Below are 21,852 nucleotides of genomic sequence, written 5' to 3' on the forward strand. Positions count from 1 at the left end.
ACTGTAAGATCTTTGGGGCGGGGACTTTTTGGTTTTTGTTCGTACAGTGCCTAGCACAATGAAGGGGGGCAGCTCCTATGTGCCACTGTAATATACCTAATAAATAATCTGAATTTGCAGATTGCTGCAATGTGACGCTGGCTTCTCCCGTTGCAAAAAAAGAAAGAAGATACATTGCAGCCCCTTTCTTGCCTGTGAAGCTATACAATGAACCCATAGAGAGAAGGCAAATATGCCTTGAGACTCAGCAAAGTATGCAGGGACTGGCCCATGTGACTCCAGACTCCATTTTGCTGTAATTTTCCACAGTAAGAACAAAGAGGTGTTCTTACACCTGGAAAAGACTATATAAGGCTGATGCCTCATCTCCATCTGGTCTTCAATCCTGCTTCATACCTCTGGAGGAACTTTGCTACAAGCTGAAGCTTTGAACAAAGGACTGAGGACCCATCCCAGCGGGGGATGTATTCCAGAGACATGATTTGAACCTGCAGTTTATTCTATCGCTGCTGCAAGCCTGAACCAAAAACTTTGCCATTACTGTATGTAATTGATTCCATTTAACCAATTCTAACTCTCATCTCTATCTTTCTCCTTTTATGAATAAACCTTTAGATTTTAGATTCTAAAGGATTGGCAACAGCGTGATTTGTGGGTAAGATCTGATTTGTATATTGACCTGGGTCTGGGGCTTGGTCCTTTGGGATCAGGAGAACCTTTTTCTTTTACTTGGGTAATGGTTTTCATAACCATTTGTCCCCATAACGAGTGGCACTGGTGGTAATACTGGGAAACTGGAGTGTCTAAGGAGATTGCTTGTGAGACTTGCGGTTAGCCAGTGGGGTGAGACCGAAGTCCTCTTAGTCTGGCTGGTTTGGTTTGCCTTAGAGGTGGAAAAAACCTCAGCCTTGGGCTGTAACTGCCCTGTTTGAGCAATTTGTCCTGAATTGGCACTCTCGGTTGGGTTCTGCCAGAACCGCATTGTCACACACCTAAAAGCCCCAGTCACAGACCATAGACTCTGTGCTAGGAGCTGTATGAACAAAGAACAAAACCACAGCCCTGGCCCCAAAGAGCTTCTACTCTAAACACGTTTCAAACCATGCAGCTTGAACAGAGGATTGAAGTGGAGCTGAGACTTTGAAACGTAGAAAGCTCAGCCCGTAGCTAACCAAGAGGCAGCTCCCCCACCTCATGACCACATCATTCCTGAGGAGCGGGTTGATACCAGCCCGGCTGGAAATGTTACAGAATTCTGTCTAAGCAGCTGCCCGGTTCGCACAAAGCACCAGGTGGCAGCGAGTTCCCATTTCCAGTAGCTGTTCTAAGCTAAGACGAATCCCTGGTACTGGAGTCAAATTGAATCCTTGTGGATGAAACCCCTCGAGAGGCAGGTAACAGTTTTTTGAGGAGACTAATGATGTAACAAGCAGGGCCAGGAGTCGCTTTGCCTACTATGTCTACTACATAGTGCCTCTAAATACTGATCAATCTTATACTTTTATACAGGGCCGGCTCCATCTTTTTTGCCGTCCCAAGCAGTGAACCGGGGACGGGGGGGGCGGGGGGGGGGGGCGGGGGAGAAAGCTGATCAGCGGCACTTCGGCGGCAGCTCAATTGTGCTGCTCCCTCTCTTCCTCTTCGGCGGCACTTCAGCAGATGCTCAAAGAGGAAGAGAGAGACTGAGGGACCCGCTGCCAAATTGCCACCGTAGACCTGGACGTGCCACCACCCCTTTCCATTGGCCACCCCAAGCACCTGCTTCCTTCACTGGTGCCTGGAGACGGCCCTGCTTTTATAATCCTACAAATCAACTCTGGTGAATTTACAATGATTATATATATTATATAACATACTGATTAATCATAACATCACATAATAAATGGAAACTAAACTAAAATCACTGGCTACAGAGACTAGCACAGAGACTGCAGGGTGTGAGTAGACTCCAATGGAGGCAGCTGTCTGGAGGTGACCTGATAAAGAGGGGCGCATGGATGCACTTGAGGAAGGACTGGCAAACTTTATTTTGCAATATTTGTTAATGTAATAAACCCAAACCTGAGACGGGCTGTGAAAGGGCTTGTGAGTTATTGCAGAAGCCCCTCGAAAGGGGAAAACTGAGGCAGGGGGCTACCTGCTGGATTGGCTTGAGGCCATGAGGGGGTGCATGGGAGGAGGCCGCTCCACAACAGGGCTGTTGCAATGGGACAGTTCTAAGCACTGAATGTTTGCAAGGCGGAAAGAAGGTGACCGGACTGGGATACAGCACCAGCTGCCCCTAATTTACCCCTGAAATTGAAAAGAAATTCAAAGCCAAAACTGAACCGAGGTAAACAGCCCTAATACTCAGGCCTGATCCTGCAAACACTCATGTGCTTAACTTTCCAACTCTGACCCATCCCTCCCCCAGGCTTACGTTGCTCTCCGGGGCAGGGACTGTCTTTCTTTTACGGGTGTGCAGCACCTACAACCAGGTACCCCCATTTTTGATCAGGGCCTGTAGGTGCTCCTGTGATACATACAATAAATAATCAGACTGTAAGATCTTTGGGGCGGGGACTTTTTGGTTTTTGTTCGTACAGTGCCTAGCACAATGAAGGGGGGCAGCTCCTATGTGCCACTGTAATATACCTAATAAATAATCTGAATTTGCAGATTGCTGCAATGTGACGCTGGCTTCTCCCGTTGCAAAAAAAGAAAGAAGATACATTGCAGCCCCTTTCTTGCCTGTGAACGTAACTAAAACAGCTCTGCCAAACAGGCTAGACATAAAAATACAGACACAAAGAATGAGCAAGAAAAGCAAAACATATAGGCCAAAAAAAATTATAAAAACACAAGAGGTGCAAATTGACTGATTTATTTGCATAATCAAGGCAGGAGACAAAGGTCTCCTGGATTCTGCTCCTGAATGTGGGAAGTTATGTCCATATACGTGAGATGTCTATTGGTTGAAACAGGGAACTAGGGGTCTGGACTCCTGGGTTCTATTCTCAGAACAGCGAGGGAATATTGGCCAGTGTTTAGAGCAGAGAACCCAGGAGTCCTAGCTCCTAGCCTGATTCTCAGAACAGCTTGGGAATATTTTCCAGAGTTTAGAGCACAAAGACCAGGAGTCAGGACTCCTGGGTTCTACCACTCCTAATTCTGTCACTGCCCTGTTGTGGATGAGTCACATGAGCATTCCATGCCTCGGTTTACCCACCTGGGAAAAAGGTATAATCCTTCTCTCTTAGTGGAGCTTCATAGCTGTGAAGTTGCTTCACTCTTCTTGTTACTCCAAGAATTTATTTGGTGTCCATCCCAGTGGTATCTGGGCATGGCACAAAGATTAACTGCAGACGTTTCAGATCTCAATAAGAGATCAGAGCCCTTCATCCCCTCCCGCTGTATGAGCTGACTAGGAAACCAGGGTAGAATCGGCTGTGAAAGGCCTGTACTCTTGCAGCTTCGTCTGAAAGGGGCAGGATCATATAGGGGACAAACTCCAGATAAATCCCTGCAGATACCTCTGGGAAGGAAGCTGGCAGCTTTTTACTGACTGTAAAAACAGCTGTTTAGGACAGGAAGTGAAGACGAATTCCATATGCAAAAGGAACTGCAGGGGGAGGTGAGGGAGTATCAAAGTGGACACTGAAGCAAACATCCGGACTCTTATCATAGTGGCACGGTATCTGTAAATACTACAGCATGGCCAGGCCCTCTGATTTCGGCTTTCTTGCAGTGCTTCTATATCGTGATGCCAACTTTTCCCAATCTAGCGCTAAAAAATTCCCAAATCTGGTGAAAAATTCCCAGATAAAGTTTTTTATTTCAAAATCTCAAAGGAACGTAATATGTGTATTTTTAATAACTATATAATATATATTATATCCAAATTATTCTTATTCGTTCAAGATATTTCACATTTATTATAATTTTTATACGAATAGACATGTTTTTCAATTTTAAATTTAGATTACTTATACAGTAAATAAAATATTTAACACATGAGGAGTAGGATTGAAATTATAGAAAACAATGTATTTTACACAAACTTCACTAAAGTATTACAATACAAAAGTATTAATACAAAGTATTAATAAGTACAGCAGATGCCCTGCAGTGTACTGTACATCAAAGTTACTTTGAAAAAAGAAAAAGTAAACATATGATTATAAAATAAGATAAAAAAGCAAACAGAAAGAACAAATAACACCTTTATATCATTTTCCTGATTATTATAATCTCTGAGTTTTATCCATTTTCTGACTCATGGTCTGAGTCGTCACTAGGATCATTATTACCATCATTAATATTTTTACTGGTTTTATCACTGTCGGAGTGGCCAATCTTTCTTGATGTAGTGGGAATCTCTTGCACGACTATCCCATTCACAGAGAAAACAGCAGTACTTTGTGTATCCAGTCTGCAGATCAAGCAAGAGAGCAACAACCTTCAAATCGCCACAAAGCTGCCACTGATGTTGGTCATAGTTTATGCACCTCAAAAGTTGTTTCATGTTGTCATAGGTTTCCTTCACATGGACTGCATGACCAACTGGAATTGATGGCAAAACATTGCCATTATGCAGTAAAACAGCTTTAAGACTCGTCTTTGATGAATCAATGAACAGTCTCCACTCATCTGGATCGTGAACGATGTTGAGGGCTGCCATCACACCATCGATGTTGTTGCAGGCTACAAGATCACCTTCCATGAAGAATGGGACAAGATCCTTTTGACGGTCACGGAACATGGAAACCCTAACATCACCTGCCAGGAGATTCCACTGCTGTAGTCTGGAGCCCAACAGCTCTGCCTTACTCTTGAGTAGTTCCAAATCCCTGACAAGGTCATTCAGTTCACCTTGTGTTATGAGGTGTGGTTCAGAGGAGGAGGATGGGAGAAAATGTGGGTCCTGTGACATTGATGGTTCAGGACCAGAAGTTTCATCCTCTTCCTCTTCCTCATCTGACTCAAGTGAGAATGATTCTGGTGCATCAGGAACCGGCAGTCCTTCTCCGTGGGGTACTGGGCGTATAGCTGATGGAATGTTTGGTTAATGCACAGTCCACTTTTTCTTCTTTGACACACCTTTCCCAACTGGAGGCACCATGCAGAAGTAACAATTGCTGGTATGATCTGTTGGCTCTCTCCAAATCATTGGCACTGCAAAAGGCATAGATTTCCTTTTCCTGTTCAACCACTGGTGAAGATTTGTTGCACAAGTGTTGCAGCATATGTGTGGGGCCCACCTCTTGTCCTGCTCTCCAATTTTGCAGCCAAAATAAAGGTGATAGGCTTTCTTAACCATAGTGGTTATACTGTGCTTTTGTGATGCAAAAGTCACTTCACCACAAACATAGCAGAAGTTATCTGCACTGTTCACACAAGTACGAGGCATCTCTGCTCACTTTGGCTAAACAGAAATGTGTCCCTTTGCAAAATCAAACACTGACAAAGAAGAGAGCACGACACTGTATGATTTCTAGAGCTGATATAGGGCAATTTGTTCAGCAGAGTGATGTAAGCTTCGTTATGATTGCATCATCCATGACTCCTAGGAATAACATGATGCAATTCATATCCTGTATGACGCAATACCAGCTTCAGATTGCATCATTCGTTGTTTTGCCTAAAAAGCAAGTACTGTCCAAACCCAGTCATAGATTTATTCATAGATCCAGTCAAAGATGTATTTTAGTCATTTCTGATTTAAATTGAGATGCCTTCCCTTTATAACTCACTTATCCTCCGCCATTCCCAAGTCAAGGGTCGTATATACTGACCCAACAGCATATCTTGAAAACTAGAGCCAATCAACAATTTTAAGCATAATTTTTGTTCTCAGTGACCCAGAATTAGTAAAGTTTGACTACATTTATTTCAGAAGCATTTTGGCTGTAGAGCAGTGTAATTAGTATAATGTATATTTCAATTTATATTTAAATCAAAGAAGGGAACATATTATATATTATTACCTAACACAGTAGGCGAAGATATTTAATATCTGCCTGGAGGAAGGTGCTGTTACAAATTTATGAACAGCTGAAGGCTCTGGTCCACATTCTCTGTTCAACTGCAAGCACGAAATACAAAATTTTAGAGATTTAATGACGGATCAAGAAACTAATCATAATCAGTAAGTATTGCAATATATTTAATTATTGGAAGAAACCTTACCTAGAAGATAAATTTGATAACCATCTCCTCATTACCCGCCAGCCAGCTGTTGCTGAGGTTGGTTTGTTGTGAGTGCATGTGCGCACGTGTCACTTCACTTGTGCTGTCATGAAGTACCACCAATAGGAGAGTGGCACAGCCCGACCCTAACCCTAAAACTAACCCAAATATTTTACTTTTTATGAAAACTTCCCAGGATTTTTGAGATTTGGAAAGTCTTTACTTTGTAGGAAATTTTCCCAGGATTATTTAAGTTTTGAATGAAAATTCCCAATTTCCCAAGGTGAAACATTTTACTCAAAAATTCCCAGATTTTGGGAAATATCCCAGGATATAGAAGCACTGCCTTCTTGCTCAAGCCTGGCACCCTGAGCAGCACAGCGCCCCTTTGAGGAGAACACCCGCTACTGAGTCACCTCCTCTGCTTCCTAGCACCATGCTGGGACTGTGGGGTCAGCGCTGACTGCAAGGAGCACCCACTACTGAGTGGAGCTGCAGATGGGGGCGGAGCTGGTGTGGGGGCAGAGTGGGGCTGAGTCGTGCTCCCTCTCGGCCCCAGGTGGTGGGTGGGGTTGTGTGGTGCTCCCTGCCATGCGCCCCCCCCACCAAATGTTCCTCCACACACCCCTAGCGGGGCTTGCCCCACAGTTTGGGGAGCACTGCTCTAATGAGCCTTTAACACAGTAGTTCTCAACCCGTGGGTTAAGGCATGGATGGTAGCGGGGGTCAGCCATATGTTCTCGGCAGGTTCCATGAGTGCTGTTAATCAGGAGGGCAATCTGGGAGGAGGTGGCCGTGTGGAGCATGTCCAAGAGAGACTTCCTCTAAGGTTACCTGGAGCATGTCAGCAATTTGTTTGAAGAGATCCTGGAAGTTCCTGAGCTCATCCCCAGCGGTGGGTGGAGAGGGCATAACATTCTCCTCTGGCGAGAAGGAGTTACAGGTAGCAGGAGCTGCCTCCTGATCTAAGATTACTTCCGCCTGCTCAGAATTCTGTTCGGCAGGGGCATCTGGTGGTGCTGTGGATTTTGGTGGAGAGTGTCTGTGTATCTCTATGGTGCCAACCAGGACAGAGCTGAGAAAAGGGACTGTCCCGGCCAAAACGGGTTGTGTGGTCACTCTAGGCACACATAGGTACAGAAGATTCGCTCCCAAATATCCATCCATGCGTATCTAGCCACCCATTCATGCTTGTCCATCCTAATCTAATTTAAGGTGTTTCTCATGCACCCATGATCCTAGTAGCTGGTTACTTATAAAGCTATGTAAGCCCCAAAGAGATGACCTAGATTCCTGGGGCTCTGTCTGCTCTTAGGGAGGGGGAGCCAAGGCAAACCCAGAGTCTGCCCGGCAACCAATAGGGAGTGAGATGCCCCTCTCAGGGAGTTCAGGAAAGGGGAGAAGTCAGTCTGGAGCCAGCCAGGGCAAGGGAGGACTGGCTGTGTGGGGAGCTGGGGAGTCCCAGGCCTGCATGCATGTGCTTGGGGTGGTACCTGGAGGGGGTCGGCGCTCCGGCCCAAGAGCGGGGCCACGGCCGGGCTTGCCGCCCTCCCCCCAGGCGTTCCACCCGGCCAGGGAGAGCGGAGCCGCGGCCAGGCTCGGCGCCCTCCCCTGCCGCGCTCCCCGCCGGGGGGTGGGGGATGGGGGGGGGGGCGGGAGGCTTTTTTGCCTGGGGTGGCAAAAAAGCCAGAGCCGGCCCTGGTCCCAGGCCTGCATGCAGGGTTCCCCCTGAGATAGGGTTACCATTCTTCCGGATTTACCCGGACATGTCCTCCTTTTGTGTGCTAAAAATAGCGTCCGGGGGGAATTTGTAAAGCACTCACAATGTCCGGGATTTCCCCCTCCCCCGGCAGAGCGAGCGGCTGGGAGGGCTGCAGGAAAGTCCCGGGCTGGACTCCGGAGCAGCTTCCTCCTCCCACCCCCCCCCTCCCTGCATTCTGAGCCGGCAGCAGCTCCTCCTCCTGCAGCCCGCTCCGGCAGCCCTGTGCAGGGCCAGGGACCGGGTTTTGTTGTGCTGGGGAGCTCAGCCATGTGTCCGGCTGGCACAGAGCCCAACACCCTGTTCTGAGCAGCAGGGTAAGGGGGGGCAGGAGAAGGGACAGGGAGGTTCTGGAGGGGGCAGTCAAGAAACGGGGGGGGGAGCTTTTGGAGGGGAGTGGAGAAAGTTTTGGGCAGTCAGGGTACAGGTAGGGGGTAGGGTCCTGGGGGGCAGTTGGGGGGGGGTCTTAGGAGGGGGCAGTTAGGGGACAAGGAACAGGGAGTCTTAGGTAGGGGGTGGGGTTCTGGAGGGCAGTTAGGAGCAGGGGTCCCAGGAGGGGGCAGTCAGGGGACAAGGAGCGGGGGGTAGGGGGCTGGGAGTTCTGGGGGGGAGCTGTCAGGGGGCAGGAGTGGGGAGAGGGATCGGAGCAGTCAGGGGACAGGGAGCAGAGGGGTTTAGATGGGTTGGGAGTTCTGGGGGGGCTGTCAGGGGGCAGGAGTGTGGAGAGGGATCGGAGCAGTCAGGGGACAGGGAGCAGAGGGGTTTAGATGGGTTGGGAGTTCTGGGGGGGGGCTGTCAGGGGGTGGGGAGTGGTTGGATGGGGCGTGGGAGTCCCAGGGGTCTGTCTGGGGGTGGGGGTGTGGATAAGGGTTGGGGCAGTCAGGGGACAAGAGGCAAGGAGGCTTAGATAGGGAGTGGAGTCCCGGGGGGCAGTTAGGGGCAGGGGTCCCAGGAGGGGGCAGTCAGGGGACAAGGAACGGGGGGAGGGTTGGGGGTTCTGGGGGGGCGGGAAGTGGGAGGGGCAGGGGCGGGGCTAGGGCGGGGCTCCTCCCGTCCTCTTTTTTGCTTGTTGAAATATGGTAACCCTACCCTGAGAACTGGCCTCTAGGGACTTGACAGCAAGATCCCACAGCTGGGCCTTTCCCTCTCCACTGATGACTCCCCGTTTGTGGAGTTTTGCTGGGAAATTTCCCCAGCCAGGCTGAGTTCGCCCTCCAGCTCCCTAGGTGAGACCAGTCCCCACATGGTCAGCTCTGCTCTGTCTGCTAAGTCCAGGGAAGCTGCCTGCGGGGTGTGTGACTGGAGGTTGGCCTAGGAGATGACAGTTTGGATGTTAGTGTAGTTGTGTAACCTACACCTTGAGCCCTGAACCCCTTTGTGGTGAGGGGAAATCCTGGTACCGACGCAGCCTGACGAGGATCCCTGCCCACAGAGATCAGCCCCTCTGCAGTGACCGAGGAGTCCAGAGTCAGCTCTGAACCTGAGAATCATTCGTGGAGTTTGTGAGTGCACCAGCTTTTAGTCAGTCAGTCAGGGAATTTGTTTTGGGGACCCCCTACTCCCTGAACTGTGTCCTCAAGCCAGGGAGTGAGGGTTTGAGGATTTTATAACCTGCTGCATATTACACCTGTGGAAGGATTTACCACCTCCTCCCACTTGTGAGTCCTTTGGGCTGTACCGAGCCCAGTCAGCCACACTGCTAAATCACCACAGAGAAGAATTTTGTGGTTCTAGGTCATCAAGGGCCGCAGCAAAGTACACGTACCCACGGGACACTCATTTTACATTTCCTACATCAAGTCACAGGTATTTTCAGTGTGGGCACCGGTGACCCTAAAAATAGTGTTTCACTATAATAGTGTTGTATTTGTCTCCTGTTTAATATAATTATTGTGTTGAATATATTTTTGTGTTATTTCTTGGAAGACTCCAACTATCTGGCAAGTAAGTGGGGATTGCTCTGTAGTTAGAATTTTCTGCCCAAGCTGCCTTGGTGACCCTGCCAGGGAGGAGCGAGGGGGGTGGAGGCACCGCCAAATAATTACATAGGAAAAAAAGAAAGATACACCCTGCTGAGTGGGTGGTGGGATCCAAAAGAACCCAGACTTTGTCCATCAAAACCTGTAGGCGGATTGGCATTAAAGGAGGTAACCAGGTGGAGAGGGGCGCTACAGCTATATTGCAGACTATGTAAAGATTGGTAAAAAGTCACACAGCAGGCCAGGGTAAGAAATCCGCCTTTTATATATATATATATATATATATATATATATACAGAAACAATAAGAAGAAAAGAGAGAGAAACCCCCAAAGAGGACAGGGCTAGTGGCGAGTCTCAGCAGCATTGGGACTCTGAGTGGAGATGTCTCCACCTGAGCGTTATGCTCCATCTCAGCTCAAACTGTCCCCTTGGGGCGGCTGGGAAAGCTGGGTCCAAGTTTAGGTTGGGCAGCCAAACATGGTCATGGCTTCAGAGAACTCAAGGAAATCCTGGCAGAGGCTCTGGAAATCCGGCTCCTGGCATTCGTCCTCGTTGGGCCACTTCTCGATCCAGGTGTCCTTGCCAATGATGTAGGATAGCCTGGGATGGACAGGCAGAAGGGTGAGCAATGAAGCACCAAATTTGTCCAACTTGTTTGCTCAGTTCCTTAAGGGCAGCCGGGTTTGCCTAAGGGCATGGGCAGCGGGTATGGCTGGCCAGGGAAGGCTGAGTCTCCTCAAACAGCCAGGTGTGGCCCCACTCATTCTCCATCCCGAACCCCATCCTGCTTCTCGCCGCTTCCCCCCGGCCACAGCCCATGCAGGCTGCTCCTTTTCCCCAGGGGTCTGGCGCTGGGGCTAGCACAGACTGGCCTGTGGCTCGGGACTTCAGGTGGGTGGGTGCCCCCAGTGCTGGGGCCCCCCAGCATTGCGGCTCCCTGGCGCTCCAGGGCTGCTGGCGCTTGAGGTGTTGGGGCTGGAGCACACGGCGCTCCTGGGCAGGAGGCACTGGGGCTTCGGCGCCCAACACTTCAGGGCTGGGGGTGCTCAGGTTGGCCGGCCGGAGTGGCCTGGGACTGGGGCAGGGGGGTTGGCAGCCACAGTGGTGGGCTCAGGGCTCTGGTGGGAGGAAGGGGCGGAGAACGGTCAGGGCCGGGGTCTAGCCTCCCCAAACAGGCAGTTCACACTCCACCCATGCCTACGGGCCACATCTGACTTCCAGAGAAACAGTGGGTTGCCTCCCCTCTCATAGGTCCTGCCCAGAGACTACAGATTCCAGTATGCGATGCTCCAGATACAGCACGAGGATGGGACTTTTACCCTCTGTGAGCTGCATCTTTGTTGGGGAAGCTCATTTTCAAGTGCAGTTTTTACCCTAATTAATTATATTTCCACCCAGTTTCAACCTAAGTGATTTAAGAACTGTGGCTGGATGGAGGGACCTTGAAATTGCACTGTCAATGTGATTTGTGCTGGTGAAATAGTTGGGTAGCCCCTGTGAGGAATGGTGGTCAAGGGTTAGCCTACAAAGCGAACTTGGATTTAATTCCCAGCAACTCCAGAAACTTCCTTTTGGTACTTTGGACAGGTCACCTAAGGCCAGTCAGTGGGAATTAGGTGCCTCAATACCTTTGAGGACCTGGACCTTAGGCTGTCCGTGCCTCAGTTTCCCCATCCGTTAAATGAGGGTAATAACTCTGCCCTGCCTCCCGTAGTGAGAATAAATACATTCGATATTGTGAGGCTCTCAGAAAATACAGTAATGGGGGCCTGATAGGTACCTAAAATAGATGGGTAATTAGTGTCTGCTTGAAACTGACTAACGCAGGGTAACCACAGGAGGCTACTTACTCAGCTTTCCTGGGCCACAAGTCGGTGCTGAGTCCCCAGATCAAGTAGTCTTTGTTACGCTCCAGCCTCAGAGACTCCCTGCATTTTATGTGGCTGATGAATTGGCGGGTTTTCCCTTGTGGATTTTCATCAGTCCCTGGGAAGGTGAAAAAAGACGTCACACATAAGAGCAGAGTGAGGAGGAGATAGTACGGGGTGGAGAGTGATGAAGATGAAAGGAACAGAGAAGAGGAGACTCCTAGGTGTTCTCTTGAGATTTCAGTACAAATTCAGCCCCAGTGTGACTGCTACGATAACCAGTCACTGAAGCTCCAGCAGTCATTGGAGACAGGAAGGACCGTCTTGTGGTTGCGGCACCGGGCTGGGCCTGAAGAGGTCAGGCCTCAGCTCCTGTTTCTGCCACAGACTCCTGGTGTGACCCTGCACAAGTCACTCGATCTCCCCGTGACTCAATTCCCCACCCGTGAAATGGGGCTAATAAATCCACCCAGTGTCGATTTAGATTGTAACCTCGTCAAGGCAGGGGTTGTATCTGGGTATGTCCAGTGCTTAGCACAAAGGACCCCTAATCTCAGGTAATTCAAATAATTAAAACGGTCATATCAGCTCCCACTGAGGGGAGCCGCTTTGAGCTCAGTTAGATCCCTGCTTACTTTGCCTTTATATTGATTTATAAAACTCAGCATTGAGGAAGAGAGACTCCACCTCCCTATAGCAGCTTGGGCCAAAGGGCCCCAAGTCTGGGATCTTGACTCCCACAATGGCCAATGCCAATTGCTTCAGAGGAAGGTTGAAAAAGCCCTTCATGAAACTGGCCAATTGTGCCAGGCTGACCACAGGGAGAGGTTCCCCCCTGTTATTTTGTCTGCCTCTTCGTGGCATGGCTGCCTCGGTGGGTTGAGCAAATTCTTTCTTGTCCCCTTGTGGCGATAGGTTAATGCCCTGGAGCATGAGACTAGATTAGCTTTGCTTTAGCACTTCCTCTGGCTAAGAGAAATAGCTCTTATGCCGGCCTTTATCCCAAAGGCCATTCAAAGAAATTGCACCTGATTGCAGAAGGGGAGCTCTTACCTGCTTTAATGATTTCCAAAATTTTCATGGTGTAGTAGTCAGAACCGCCCACTTCTTCACTTCTAACAAGCCTGGTTTTATACACTTAAAAAAAAGGAAGACATACAAAACATCAGTTGAAGGTCTACAGTACTTTTCTGTAGAGAATTCAGTGTGTAACTGACTCCCAAACTGGCTGTGAGAAAGATGGTCCCATGGTGAGGGCGATAGCTTGAGACCTGGGTTCATTTCTCTCCTCCACCACAGACATGCTGCGTTACCTTGGGCAAGTCACTTAGTCACTCCATGCCTCAGTTTCCCCTTTTATACAATGGGGATAATAGCACTGCCCTGCCTCACAGGAAGTTGTGAGGATAAACACGTTAAAGACTGTGAAGTGCTCAGATACTAGGGAAATGGGGGGGCAGATAAATACTTAGGGTTAGATTGAATCTTAAACAGTCATCTGATCTTGTTCATTTCTGGGAATTTAAGGCCCCAAAATCTCATGAGGTTTCTGCCCCAGCAGATCCAGACCTTACCCCTGATTCGGCCCCAAAGGCAAACTTTACAATCCAAATCGAATTCCGAACCCTGTCTCTGCGCCCTCCTCATGGAGAAAGACTCCACAGATCCAAATCACAGATTTACCATAATCCACTCCAGGTTCACAGGCTTCCTCCATTCGCTTGTTCAGGGTGATGGGACCCTCTAGCTTCTGCTGCATGAAGCAGTTTTCTATGGGGAAGGAAGATGGGTAGAGAATCACCAAGGGAGACCATAATTTCAGCTCTGTTATTAGTGACCCACAGGTGTCCACATATTTGAATCCTGGGTGAGCCGCGCTAACCCAAACAGTGACAGGCCCACCTCCTCCGACAAGGGAGTGGCCCCGAAGGCAACCACCCCTCACGTTATGGGGCATAGGCGCCAACGCCATGGGTGCTCTGGGTCTCAAGTAGCTGTTTGGCGGCTGGCAGAAGGCACTCCATGGAAAGCAGTGGTCAGAGGGTCTTGGGGGAGGTGGCAGAGTGGGGACAGGAAGTGGTAGAGCGGGGGTGGGGTCTTGGGGGAAGGGGCAGAGTGGGGGTGGAGCACCCACCGGGAAAAATAAAAGTCAGCGCCAGTGCTATGGGGCACGGTAAAAGAAGAAACAAGGGACGGAGGGGTAGGTTGCAGGGTCTAAATGAGGCGATCCTGAGCAGACCGACTCAGACACTCTGCAAAGGAATCCGTAGACGTTGCCCAGAGGAACTCTGCCTGGATGTATGAAATAACCAAGGACCATAAATAGGCCTGGCAATCACAGCTCACTTCCCTCTCTGCACTGATGGATATCTGCCTGGGTCAGCGCCAGGAGGAGCCTGGTCACAGGACTTAGTGAAGCTGCAGATGGGGAATCAAAGGTGATGGGAAGGACAGATCCGGAGACTGAGCGCCTCTCTGTGTGCCCGGCAGACAGCCGGGCTACAGCAAGTTCCCCACTGAACAAGGGCCCCACCAATGGGTCTCCACCCTCTTCTAGGGGATCCCTTCCTAAGAGTCAGTGGGGAGTGGAGCCTCCATGGCTCATTCAATACTTGGCCTCTGTGCTGAAACTGACAGCAGGGGGCTGAGGGGGACCAGCTCTGGGCATCCTGGAATGAGAGGACCCAGATATTTTAAAGAAGTGCCTGACTCCATGTCACCACCCCGACCCCCAGGCCGGATTCCAACCATTGAAACAGCTGATATGTTTCCACTGAAGTTTCATAACCAGGGAGGAGCATCCCCGTCGGAATGGCTGGAAACCAGCAACTCCTGCATCCCAGACTGCCCTGCTTCAACATGTGCAGCCCCACTCCACGGATCAGCTGGCTTCGCCCAGCCCCCAAGGCCCTGGTGGGCAGAGAGGAGGAACTGATGTCTCCAATACCCGCTCCCTCCCGGTCACCCGGCTGGCTAGAGAAATTCTGCTTCTACATCCTGCTGCCAGCTCTCCTGCGATTGGTGGGTGTGGTTGCCATTGGAGAAGGGAGGGAGGGACCACGGGTGAGGGTGGGTGGTCAGGGAGGGTGGAAACCGTCTGTGAATGCCGGGGAGGAGGGATAGGAGAGGGAGTGAAGGAAGGTATTGAGACTCTGTGGGGGTGAGGGACAGGCTTCAGGCTGGGAACGTGGGTCCCGCTGCTTCCTACCTCCTCCAAGGCCCATTCCAGCCTCTCTGGGTTCCGCTCCCTGGCCCGATCCCAGACCCTGCAGTCCCTTCTGGGTCCTCTCTTGTCGTCCTTCCCCAGGCATGCATGAGTTCATGTGGGGGGTGCATCTCCCACATATTTCCACTGAGAGTGCCCTCACCCCGACCCTGGTCCCACCATTCCTGTATGTGGTGGTGTGTAGCAGGGACACAGCCGGCCAAGAGTCAGAGCTCCAGGCTGGGGGACAGACCCAGGGACCGTCCTGCCTGTGGCTGCCATGAGCCTGTATCACACGTGAGAATCACCCAGAGCCCACAGGGAAGGAGGGCCCAGATCGGCGATGGAGAGGGCTGATGCTGGGGGGCCCTGGGAGTGCACGTTTGCTGGTAAAGCTGACAGGGGAGCCCACACCAGAGGTGTAAGCAGAGACAGGACTCTCCTTACCTTCTGCACAGCGGCAGACTTCCCCGTGACAGATCTTATTGAAGAGCCCGCTCTGCTTAGACGGGTGGTAGAACTTGGTGCACCGGTCATCTAGAGAAAGATCAGAGACACGGATCATTCTCCCTCCCGCAGAACAATGGTCATGGTTTACAGCACCTAGGAGACAACCCTGAAGCCCTTACTCAAGTCCCACTGGGTGACCCTGGGGAAGGGAGCAGACGTCTGTGGGAACGACTTTCTTAGCTATAGGAAACCATCAACTTGAAATGATGGGCTGGTGCTTGTTGGAGACACCCTCTTAATCACACTAGCGGCAAATTCACCGCTGGAGGTAAAACGGGGGGAGAGGGCAAGTAGGATAATTATTGCCTGTAGTCAGAGGTTCCCCTTATTATTTTGTCTACCTTTGCTTCGGTGTGTTAAGGTGATGAGTGTGACCATGTATTTCCAGCATGGGATAATGTTAGAACAGGAGGAACTGGGAGATGGGTAGGAAGTCAGACTAGATTATAATTATCGTCCTGTCTGGTCTTAAAGTCTGTGAGTCTGAAACCCCTGTGTTCTAATCCAGTAGTTCTCAACCAGGGGGACACATACCCCTGGGGTCCGCACAGGTCTTCCACGGGGTATGTTAATTTATCTAGATATTTGCCTAGTTTTGCAACAGGCTCTAGAGCCCTGCAGCGGGACTGGGATCCCACAAGTCCCGCTGCTATAATAGCAGGAGCAGGATAAAAATTCAACAAACAGTGCAGGAGCAGGTGGGAGTGAGAATAAATATTGGCGGGGGGAGGGGATGGGAGCAGGTTTGAAAAAATAGTCCTCATTCACCACAAACAACATGAACTCCCCGGCGAGCAGCCACTGCTCTCCGGCTGCTCAGCTCTGAAGGCAGTGCTCCCGCCAGCAGCAGCGCACAAGCAAGGGTGGCAATATCATATCATGCCATCCTAACTTCTGTGCTGCTGCTGGGAGCGGCGCTGGCTTGAGAGCGGGGAAGCTGGCCAGCAGCTGCCGCTTTCCAGCCACTGAATGACAAGGCTCACAAGTGAAAACAGGCTCATGTCTCACACGGAAATGTAAGTACAATATTTATATTCCAATTGATTTATTTCATAATTACATGGTAAAAAATGAGGAAGTCAGCAACTTGTCACTACTAGTGCGGCTGGGACACTTCTGTATTTTTATGTCTGATTTTATAAGCAAGTCGTTTTTAAGTGAGGTGAAACTTGGGGTACGCACAACAAATCAGACTCCTGAAAGGGGTACAGTGATCTGGAAAAGTCGAGAAGAGAGCGTGAGCTAGTGTAGAGCAGGAGATGGGGATTCAGGACGCCTGGGTTCTATTTCCAGTGGTGGGAGGGGACTGTGTGTGCGGAAGCTGTACTTAGAGCTCTGAACTGGCAATCTGCTCCCAGCTGTGCTACTAGCTGTCTAGGGCTTACCTGAGAGCAAGTCTCTCAACATCTCAGTGCATCCCCTCTGTGACACAGGGATAATGATACCTAAGTACTGCAGCAAAAGACTGCAAGAGGTAATGATACCAATGTAACCCAGAGCAGAATTTGAAGCCATGGTGCCTTGAATGGTGAGGAGAGCTGCGATCGGTTACCTATGGTGTAATAGTCGTAGACTGTGACGGATGCCGGCTGAATGAGACCAACTTCGAAAAACTGGTGAGCTTTAAACTTCAGGCATTCCTCCTCTGTGTGAGAAACCTGGGTGCGGGGGAAATAACAGGATTGCTTAGGCTGAAGGGTGGCTGGATGGAAGAGAGAGAATGAAAAAGAATAAAAGAAAGGGAGCTGTTGGGGAAAGAAGAGGGCAAAGAGAAAGTGAGGGAGGTGGAGGAAAGAAGACCTAGAGAAGTCAAAGGAAAGAAGAAGTGAATGACACAGAGAGGTAAATTCAGTCTTCATATCAGATGCTGCATTTCCCACTGAAGTCAATGGACCTACATCCACATACACCAGCTGAGGATCTGGCCCATTCAGTTGTTCCTAGTGGAAAGCCTGAATCTGGACCAGTGAGTCAAATTCGGCCATGGGTTGCAGTTTGTCAACCTGTTGACGTCTGCAGGGATGCCAGGGTGTATCTGGGAGAGCAGTGTGGATCATCAGGAGCCCATGAAATTAACACAGGATCAGAGAAGCCCCTTGTTGAGTCTTTACCTTGTCCAGGTAGATCATGAGGTTGCCTCTGTCGGACGGGGCTTTGTCGACTTCAAACTTGGAAATGTATCTGTCGACCCCTTGGGAAAGCTAAATGTGAACAAGGAAAAGTAAAGTATCAGGGGGTAGCCATGTTAGTCTGTATCTACAAAAACAACAAAGAGTCTGGTGGCACCTTAAAGACTAACTGATTTATTTGGGCATAAGCTTTCGTGGGTAAAAACCTCATTTCTTCAGATGCATAGAGTGAAAGTTACAGATGCAGGCATTATATACTGACACATGGAGAGCAGGGAGTTATTTGGCAAGTGAAGAACCAGTGTTGACAGGGCCAATTCAATCAGGGTGGATGTAGTCCACTCCCAATAATAGATGAGGAGGTGTCAATTCCAGGAGAGGAAAAGCTGCTTCTCTAATGAGCCAGCCACTCCCAGTCCCTATGCCCCTCTGCCATGTACATTGGCCAAACCGGACAGTCCCTCCGCAAAAGAATAAATGGACTCAAATCGGACATCAGGAATGGTAACATACAAAAGCCAGTAAGTGAACACTTCAATCTCCCTGGTCATTCTATTACAGATTTAAAAGTCACTATCATTGAACAAAAAAACTTCAGAAATAAACTTCAAAGAGAAACAGCAGAAATAAATTTCATTTGCAAATTCAACACCGTTAATCTGGGCTTGAATAGGGACTGATTGAATTGGCCCTGTCAACACTGGTTCTCCACTTGCCAAGTAACTCTCTGCTCTCCATGTGTCAGTATATAATGCCTGCATCTGTAACTTTCACTCTATGCATCTGAAGAAGTGAGGTTTTTACCCACGAAAGCTTATGCCCAAATAAATCTGTTAGTCTTTAAGGTGCCACCAGATTCCTTGTTGTTTTTTAAGGAAAAGTAAGAGGCATTGTGGGTAAGGCAGCGTCTCTGTGAAAGTCATGCAGCTAGGGGAAAAAACCCCACCATCTCGCTATGTGACTCATTGGTGTTGTGCTTGTGATCACGTCTCCCATGATAGGATCTGCGTGGAGGATACTAGCCTGCCATTTACTCGACACCTAGGGTTGCCAGGCGTCTGGTTATCGAGCGGAATACCTGGTTGAAAAGGGACCCTGGCAGCTCCGGTCAGCAGCGCAGCTGCCTGACCTGGCTCCACACAGCTCTCGGAACCGACCGCCATGTTCGACTCCTAGGCGCAGGAGCGGCCACAGGGACACTGCGCACTGACCCCGCCCCGAGCGACAGCTCCGGAGCTCCTATTGGCCAGGAACCACGGCCAATGGGAGCTGCAGGGGCGGTGACTGCAGCTGTGGGCAGCGCGAAGAGCCCCCTGGCCCCTCCGCCTAGGAGCTGGAGGGATATGTCACCGCTTCCAAGAGCCGCTTGAGGTAAGTGCTGCCTGGCTGGAGCCCGCACCATGAACCCCCTCCTGCACCTCAACCCCTTGCCCCAGCCCTGAGCCCGCTCCCACGCTCCAAACCCCATGGCCTCAGCCCGGAGCCCACTCCTGCACCCTAAACCCCTCATCCCCGTCCCCACCCTAGAGCCCGCATCCCCAGCCGGAGCCCTAACCCGCTCCCTGCACCCCAACCGCATACGCCACCCCAGAACCTCCTCCCGCACCCTGAACGCTTCATTTGTGGGCCCCACCCCAGAGCCCGCAACCTCAGCCAAGCCCTCACCCACTCCCGCACCACAACCACCTGCCCCAGTCCAGTGAAAGTGAGTGAGGGTGGAGGAGAGTGAGCGACAGGGGGGAGGGAGATGGAGTGAGCGTGGGGTCAGATGCTGGAGAAGAGGCGAGGCAGGGGCGGGGCCTCATGGAAGGGGCGGGGCAAGGGTGTTGGGTTTTGTGTGATTAGAAAGTTGGCAACCCTACCCACAGCTAAGGGAGCTGGTACTCTCGCGGAAACAATTGTGCTTTTCATGATAAAGGTCCCAGGTTCAGTGCGCACAGTGTACGTATGCACAGCGCTTACGTGTGTAATGAAAGAGGTGCTGGGGCTCAAGCAATTTTTTTTTTTTAACTTTTAAAACTGATGCAGCAAGCCCAGAGGTGCCGGGGCTCTGAACTGCCAGGCCCAGAGGTGCCGGGGCTGTGAACTGCTAGGCCCCGAGGTGCCGGGGCTGTGAACTGCCAGGCCCCGAGGTGCCGGGGCTGTGAACTGCCAGGCCCAGAGGTGCCGGGGCTCTGAACTGCCAGGCCCAGAGATGCCGGGGCTGTGAACTGCCAGGCCCAGAGGTGCTGGGGCTCTGAACTGCCAGGCCCAGAGGTGCCGGGGCTGTGAACTGCCAGGCCCAGAGGTGCCGGGGCTGTGAACTGCCAGGCCCAGAGGTGCCGGGGCTGTGAACTGCCAGGCCCAGAGGTGCCGGGGCTCTGAACTGCCAGGCCCAGAGGTGCCGGGGCTCTGAACTGCCAGGCCCAGAGGTGCCGGGGCTGTGAACTGCCAGGCCCAGAGATGCCGGGGCTGTGAACTGCCAGGCCCAGAGGTGCCGGGGCTGTGAACTGCCAGGCCCAGAGGTGCCGGGGCTCTGAACTGCCAGGCCCAGAGGTGCCGGGGCTCAGCCCTGGCACAAAGGAAGCACTGCATATGCAGCCAGAGATGATCCGTACCTGCATATAGTTGGAGGGCAGACTGAGGGCAGCAGTGTCAGTAGATGTTACTGAGCATGCTCAGTACAAGCCAAGCAGGAACTCTGGGCCCACTATAGTTCTGGTTTGGCATTCTGGCTGATTTTATGCAGCTGCAGGAGGAGAACACCAATGCTGGAAACATCCCTGGGTTTGTTTGCCTAATAATCCACCCTCATTTTATACCAGGGCAGCAATTCACTGCAATGACTCCTTCGGGGCCTGGCTTTTCTGTGCAGCCTCTTTTTCTGTATCCACAGTTCTCCAGGCCCAAATAACTCTGCACCGTGTAGGTCAGAGGATCTAAAGGGAAACCATTTTTAAAAAAATTCTGGCCCCACTGTACAAGAGACTGTATCAAATGCCATCTGCTCTGGCATGTACAGTCAAATGACAGCAGCCCCTCAATTTGCTATCCAATAAAGCAGGATTGAACTTACCTAGATTGGTATGGCCATATTTTCAAAGCAGCCGGCACAACCTGCAAAATTTGCCTTGGCCCCTGTTTGTGTCTGTGAATTTGGATGTTAGGCTCATGGCCTATTCATCCACTGGCATCTCCTCTATCAATGCCAACAAAGGGCCTACATCATTCCAATTGCGGTGATGGTTATGGAGATGTGAACACCCATCCCCAAGGAAACTGAGCTGAGTCCCAAAAAGGCCCCCAAAACTGCCCACTGGAGATGACATTCCATCACCGACCTGGAGAGAACTGGTTGCGGTTTCCTAAAGCTGTTACCAATCCTTAGAACCATCTGGTCTCCCTCCAGGTTTAACCCTGGAGCCCGACTGTTCACCTGCTGCCTTGGATTTTCTCATCTGAAAGCCCCAGCCGAGCCACTGCATTGTTTATTACGTTCCCTGTTCTCAGATTACACTGACGTACTCTCTTAAGATCCGCCACGTCCGGTGAGAAGCCAGTGAGCATGGAGACATCGATGATGGACATTGTGGCATCAACCACACCGAGGAACCTAACGAGGAGAAGAGAAAATACCCTTTTGATCAGAATTCATCACTTGAACACTGATTTTGTGATCGCTCCACCAGCTCCTGTTGCTTTATCATAATTTTTTTGGCAATTCCATAGAAAAATTCATAGCCCAGGATTCTCCAGGTACCCCCTGCATCTGTCCATCTATTTATCCTCATTAAAGGGCATTGTTCTCACCTGATGCAGATTTTAATATAGACTGAACGCATCGCTCCTTCCGGCTTCTTCACTAGAAACATTGCAGAAGAGAAAAGAAATTAATATCTCAGTGTAAATTTCATGCCAAATAAACCCTCTTGTTTTTTAGATGCACTAACATGGCTTAAACAGGTCCTACAGGAGGTGTTAAAAATCCCTCAATAAACCTCCCCGACCCTCCAGCAATCCATAAAAAACTTTTCCCGTCCCTGGCACACAAACTAAAAAGCCTCTCCCAGCTGGGTGGCACAAACGGAATATAGTCTAGAGTTACCAGAAAGAGGAACTGAAACAGAGAGAACCTGTGGGCGTGAACTTGGACAGCTGGGAAAGTTAAGAACAATTTACAGTGATCTCCTGTTTCTGTAAAAGCAGTGCCAAACCCCTGGATCCCTCTATCTATACTGGTCTAATGTGTGGTC

At 50.4% G+C, this 21,852-nt stretch overlaps 1 protein-coding gene across 2 annotated transcripts in view; it reads right to left on the reverse strand.

Moving 5' to 3' along the window:
• The window catches only part of LOC101953192 (complement C3), a 219,455-nt gene that overhangs the window by 123,233 nt on the left and 74,370 nt on the right, over window positions 1-21,852 (reverse strand). Inside the window, exons 33-41 of one of the 2 annotated variants that reach the window (XM_008174762.4) lie at window positions 21,410-21,461; window positions 21,125-21,212; window positions 17,603-17,692; window positions 17,044-17,149; window positions 15,429-15,518; window positions 13,460-13,546; window positions 12,830-12,913; window positions 11,759-11,894; window positions 10,154-10,508 (exon numbers count right to left, since the gene is read on the reverse strand). The exons of the other annotated variant lie outside the window; for it this stretch is intronic. Of the exons in view, the coding sequence (XP_008172984.2) occupies window positions 10,367-10,508; window positions 11,759-11,894; window positions 12,830-12,913; window positions 13,460-13,546; window positions 15,429-15,518; window positions 17,044-17,149; window positions 17,603-17,692; window positions 21,125-21,212; window positions 21,410-21,461 (875 nt within the window). The 3' untranslated portion in view covers window positions 10,154-10,366. Of the gene's footprint in view, window positions 1-10,153; window positions 10,509-11,758; window positions 11,895-12,829; window positions 12,914-13,459; window positions 13,547-15,428; window positions 15,519-17,043; window positions 17,150-17,602; window positions 17,693-21,124; window positions 21,213-21,409; window positions 21,462-21,852 lie in introns of those variants that run through there. 2 annotated transcript variants of the gene reach the window in all.

The sequence above is a fragment of the Chrysemys picta genome, chromosome 22, assembly GCF_011386835.1.
Source record: "Chrysemys picta bellii isolate R12L10 chromosome 22, ASM1138683v2, whole genome shotgun sequence".
Lineage (NCBI taxonomy): Eukaryota > Metazoa > Chordata > Testudines > Emydidae > Chrysemys > Chrysemys picta.